Source organism: Schistocerca piceifrons, chromosome 3 (genome assembly GCF_021461385.2).
Source record: "Schistocerca piceifrons isolate TAMUIC-IGC-003096 chromosome 3, iqSchPice1.1, whole genome shotgun sequence".
In the NCBI taxonomy this organism is placed as follows: Eukaryota; Metazoa; Arthropoda; class Insecta; order Orthoptera; family Acrididae; genus Schistocerca; species Schistocerca piceifrons.
This window is the reverse complement of record NC_060140.1, coordinates 86,692,202-86,698,255: the sequence shown is the minus strand read 5'-3', so window position 1 is coordinate 86,698,255 and position 6,054 is coordinate 86,692,202. Positions and strand designations below refer to the sequence as shown.

Here is a 6,054-nt window from a genome sequence, read left to right as displayed (position 1 = left end):
ACTATTGACATGCAAGTGCAGCTGTGGATAACAGCCAGGACACTTACATTTTCATCTGTCATCTTTAACTTTCCAACCAATGACCATACCTACTTCCTTCAGTGTTAATGCAATGCTTGTCAGGTATCAACAGTAAATGAAATCGATTTTTTCTGCTTCCCGTTTTGTAACTCGTACTCATTGTTTACAAACAAACTGTACATTATAAAAATAAATATACTATATTTTGTGAGCACACATGAAATATAGAAAATTCAGTTTTTAATTTGGAAGGCGATGTCTTAGTATATATGTGTCCACTTGTAACTAAATGTGATGTGCCCCTCCTATCTCCTCACATAATGTTTCAATTTGTGGGCACTTACAGTTAACACGCATGAACAAAAACAATGATAAATGCCGAGACATATCATCTTGTGTGTACAGTGCCATAAGACATTGTTTTTGATGTAGCCAAAGGAAGACAGTTATGAATGTTGCTTCAGTCCTTTAATGCTAATGAAAAGTCGTTCATCATTGTGTCTTGTGTTTTTTTGTCTTAAATATGTGAGACATTAGATAGCTAGCCAGTGAGTGCAACATAACAGCAGCAACTGTAGTGATGGCCAGTAGGAAGGCAGTGACATCTAGCAGCAGCAACTGGTACCAAGTGAGATCCATGGCAGCGCTTCGCAGATGTGGAGCTCCATGGTGCCGCAATACATATTCTATCCACCAGATGGCTTGTGGCAACGACTGTGCCTGGTGATCACGGTATATTGCTGACAACCTCTTCATGTTTTCATGGTAACTGTTGACATCATATCATACAATTAGCACATATTGAGGGCAAGTGGACACAATGCAGTTCTTTCAAAGCACAAAGACAACGAATAGGTTATTATTACATGTAGTATTTCATGTTATTTGTAAGCAAAATCAAGAGACTTTCAAAATATTTCACAAGGAATCCATGACACCTCAGTAAAATACAAGGCACAGTTGAATCTGGGGGCTTACTAACATACTTTTAATTTATATCCATCTCAATTTATGAAAGCTTGCTCCAAATGGAGCTGAGAACTTTACTGACTCCACTACCTGTTTTGGCATTTATGTTAGGCCAATTCAAGTGTTTCTGGAAATTGCTATAAATATAACATAAATCGTTGCATATAATAGAAGATGAAAAAACAAGGTTTACATATGTACAATTTAAGTATAGACAGATTGTGAAACGTACATTATGCCATGGAGAAGCAATGTCAAAATGCTAAAAGTGCAAGCTAATGGCCTCTTTAGTTTGCTATTGTTCAATTTTTCCACACTAGATGAGTAACTGTACATTTGAATTGATGCTCCATCTACTGCAACTATTTCTAAGATTTTCTTAAATCTAAGAAAATATTTGTAGCCTTTTACCTGTAAAACACAGAATTTGGAATTTTGAACTCTGTCAAAATTTAAATACCCTTAAAAGAATAATTATAATGTGATGAATTATATAATGTTTGTGTTCTTGACACATAACTTTGCACATATCTACATCTACATTTATACTCCGTAAGCCACCCAACGGTGTGTGGCGGAGGGCACTTTACATGCCACCGTCGTTACCTCTCTTTCCTGTTCCAGTCGCGTATGGTTCGCGGGAAGAACGACTGCCGGAAAGCCTCTGCGCGCGGTCGAATCTCTCTAATTTTACATTCGTGATCTCCTCGGGAGGTATAAGTAGGGGGAAGCAATATATTCGATACCTCATCCAGAAACGCACCCTCTCGAAACCTGGACAGCTAGCTACACATCGCGATGCATGGCGCCTCTCTTGCAGAGTCTGCCACTTGAGTTTGCTAAACATCTCCGTAACGCTATCACGCTTACCAAATAACCCTGTGACGAAACGCGCCGCTCTTCTTTGCATCTTCTCTACCTCCTCCGTCAATCCGACCTGGTACGGATCCCACACTGGTGACAAATACTCAAGTATAGGTCGACCGAGTGTTTTTTAAGCCACCTCCTTTGTTGATGGACTACATTTTCTAAGGACTTTCCCAATGAATCTCAACCTGGTACCCGCCTTACCAACAATTAATTTTATATGATCATTCCACTTCAAATCGTTCTGCACGCACACTCCCAGATATTTTACAGAAGTAACTGCTACCAGTGTTTGTTCCGCTATCATATAATCATACAATAAAGGATCCTTCTTTCTATGTATTCGCAATGTATTACATTTGTCTATGTTAAGGGTCAGTTGCCACTCCCTGCACCAAGTGCCTATCCGCTGCAGATCTTCCTGCATTTCGCTGCAATTTTCTAATGCTGCAAGTTCTCTGTATACTACAGCATCATCCGCGAAAAGCCACATGGAACTTCCGACATTATCTGCTAGGTCATTTATATATATTGTGAAAAGCAATGGTCCCATAACACTCCCCTGTGGCACGCCAGAGGTTACTTTAACGTCTGTAGACGTCTCTCCATTGAGAACAACATGTTGTGTTCTGTTTGCTAAAAACTCTTCAATCCAGCCACACAGCTGGTCTGATATTCCGTAGGTTCTTACTTTGTTTATCAGGCGACAGTGCGGAACTGTATCGAACGCCTTCCGGCAGTCAAGGAAAATGGCATCTACCTGGGGGCCTGTATCTAATATTTTCTGGGTCTCATGAACAAATAAAGCGAGTTGGGTCTCACACGATCGCTGTTTCCGGAATCCATGTTGATTCCTACAGAGTAGATTCTGGGTTTCCAGAAACGACATGATACGCGAGCAAAAAACATTTTCTAAAATTCTACAACAGATCGACGTCAGAGATATAGGTCTATAGTTATGCGCATCTGCTCGACGACCATTCTTGAAGACTAAGACTACCTGTGCTCTTTTCAAATCATTTGGAACCTTCCGTTACTCTAGAGACTTGCGGTATCACTTTATATCCACCACGTTCGCCATTTAGACATTGCTTTTCCATTGCACAACATAAGTTTTATAATCCATTTGTACTTAAATTATACATATATAAGCCTTGTTTCTCCATCTTCTATTACATACAATGTTTATGTAACTGTCTATATACCGGGCGTTTCAGAAACAAGTGCAGAATTTTTGTGATGTTGGATATAGACAATCAATTTAAGTATATGAACATGGGATCTCTGACTCATAATTAGTGCGTTAGACAACGCTAAAGCGCATTCGTTTTGCCTGAACGATAGCTTAATCAAGGGGTAGTGATTGCTCAGACAAAATGTAGTCCCGACAACAACAGCAACATTGCACTTCATCCAAAAATAAAGCTTTTTGAAACTACAAATAACTATAAAATCACACAGTCTGTGAAAGCAATGAATATATTTCTTTTACAAGGGAAGACCAAATTTAACATTTGGTTTATGAAGTTAATGCTGTTAGATAACGACCAGCTGAAGAAGGAAACAAGCAACGCACTGAAACAGTAACTTGTTAGAAACAAATTTAGAAAATGAAAGTAACCTGTAGTAGAAAGAAAATACATTACTACAGGATTACATAAAATTTGCTGGTATAATTGGAGACTGTGCAAAAGAGGGCAGAGAAGAAATACTTAAAGAACAGAAACAAAGCAGGTTTCATTAAATCAAATAGAATATAAGCCAGTAAATGAGACCTAGGAACATGCGTGCAAACTTCTAATTGCTGATACAATGTAAAATAGACAAACATAAAAATTTTTTAATTTGGAAAGAAGCACACTTACAAGCACAGAGGAAGGTATTGTCGATGCTGAAAGTAGAGAGAATGACCTAAACTTGCGTTGCTGATGTAACGTGTAACAAACGACTTGTTGGAAAGCTGGTAACAATAGGATAAATAACGACACCAAACGATTTTGTTTTTAACCAAAAACCACGTAAAAGTGTAATACTAATTGAACCACTTACTTTCTATGTGGTGGTGACTTATTGTAGTGCATGATGACTAGAGCTAGCATTTTTGCATATTTGCATGATGGTGCATATAAATGCATATTTAAAGGGTTATTGCATATATAAATAACTTTTGCATATTTATGCATATATTTTACTTTTGCAGCAATGATGTTTGAAATACAAGTATTTCACCACAATAGTTTAAGAAGAAGAGTAAGACCTGAGCAAATTTCTCTTTTATTGCTCTGTTTGTGAAGTATTACTTCTCTGTCATATTTACAAATCCGTAAAAGGGCGCCTAAAAATGAGGCGAACATAGCAATTAGCAATGATCGGTTCCTGTACTATAAAAATATGTCTCTCGACAGCTTAACAAAAACTAAATAGCGATCAACAATCATGCGGCAAGCCTTTATAGTTCGGTCGGCCATCGCGTCATAAAAGTCAGTACGGTTTGTATCTTGTAACAAGCGAAGCCGCCGGCGGCAACAATGACATTTCCAAGAATGAAAAAGCTCCATTGTTAGCTACCAATAAATCAGTAATTAGTGTGCTGTTCTTCGTGATTTCTGAAGTGTGCGCAGGAGGAGACCATATTACCACAATGCCGAAGGAGAAGAACAGTAAAGCTTATTTACTTCTACAGTGGATTGATGGAAATCCTACTCTAACAACAAATGGAAATGTAGTAATGTGCCAAGTGTGTGAGAAGCTTGTAAGTTCTTTTTTTGCTTTCTCAAAGTTAAAAATTAATGTGATTTTCGAGTTAGTTTTTTACTTAACGAAAATAAACTCACATTATTTTTATACCATTGTTATAGGTGCCCTGTGATAAAACATTCCAGATTACACAACGTTTAAAAAAAGCTGTTTATAGAAATGTTGCTAATAAAAATATTCTAACATCCAGACAACCTTACCAGCAGCATTTTCTGCAAGCGGAAGTGGAAATGATGGCAATGATAATTTTTCGTAAGATCTCTGCAAATCTTTAGTTTCAGCCAACATCCCTTTCAATAAATTAAATAATGTATAATCTCAAGGGTTCCTCGAAAAAATATACCAAACGAAAAGTTCATGATGAATCAACAATAAGGAAAAACTATCTTGGCAGAGTTTACGAAGAGGTAAGTTTAAACTTTTATTTAATGAAATTAGTTTGCTTGTCAGCTACCCCCATATCCCCCACCTTCCATTTAAGTTTCATTAAAACTTTTCAAAAAGTTGTTCTTTACAAATTTTCAATAAAATAATTCTTTTCGGATAATACAAGAAATCAAAGATGATATTGGGGATTCAAACGTGTGGTTATCTGTAGATGAAACGACTAACTCATGTGGGAGATATATTGTCAACGTTGTCATCGGAAAAATGGCGGAATCTGAACCAGGAACACCTCATCTCAGTGTCTCCAGAGTACTTGAAAAAAAAAAAAAAAACATTCTACTATTGCTACGGTTGTTCGTGATGCATTACGCGTTTTGTGGCCCACTAAAGAAAACGAGGAAAAACTCCTGGTGATAGTTGCAGATGTGGCAGCATATATGATTAATGCTGCTAAAGCTTTGCAGGTATTTTATCCCAAGGCAGTTCACATAACTTGTTTAGCACATGCTCTTCACCGACTGGCTGAAGAAATTCGAGCGTATTTCCCAGAAGTAAACGTCTTAATTTCCTCTGTGAAAAAAGTGTTTGTGAAGGCGCCATCAAGAGTAAAATTATTTACTGAAATGATGCCAAGTATTCGTTTACCCCCCACAGCCGATTTTCACGAGGTGGGGATCATGGATAGAAGCAGCTCTGTATTACAGTGAGCATTTAGAAGACGTGGAGAGGTGCTGGACGTGATGGACAGAAACAAAGCAGCAAATATCCCAGCTGCAATTAGTGCTTGCAATGAGAAGAGTCTCCAGAGTAAATTAGTGTTTATTAGGACCTATTTCAGTAAACTCCAAGCCACAAACACACGTTTGGAAGAAAAGCAATGCCTCTACTTTCTCCCCTTGAGGTCTACGAAACAGCTGTCGTCGGAGACAAACCAGGAGAAATAGGAAAATGTCTTCGGAACAGAATTGAGAAAACTGAAGCAAGGAATCCAGGTTTAATGTTTCTTCGGGATGTGACTAAGGTGTTACAAGGAGAATCTGGAAAACAGCTTAA

The 6,054-nt window shown here is 37.9% G+C and overlaps 1 protein-coding gene across 1 annotated transcript in view; it reads right to left on the bottom strand.

Moving 5' to 3' along the window:
* Positions 1 to 263: 263 nt before the first annotated feature.
* LOC124789337 (UDP-glucosyltransferase 2-like) overlaps positions 264 to 6,054 on the bottom strand; it is a 72,211-nt gene continuing 66,420 nt past the window's right edge. Inside the window, exon 7 of the mRNA XM_047256656.1 lies at positions 264 to 790. Within this exon, the coding sequence (XP_047112612.1) occupies positions 514 to 790 (277 nt within the window). The 3' untranslated portion in view covers positions 264 to 513. The remainder of the gene's footprint in view (positions 791 to 6,054) is intronic.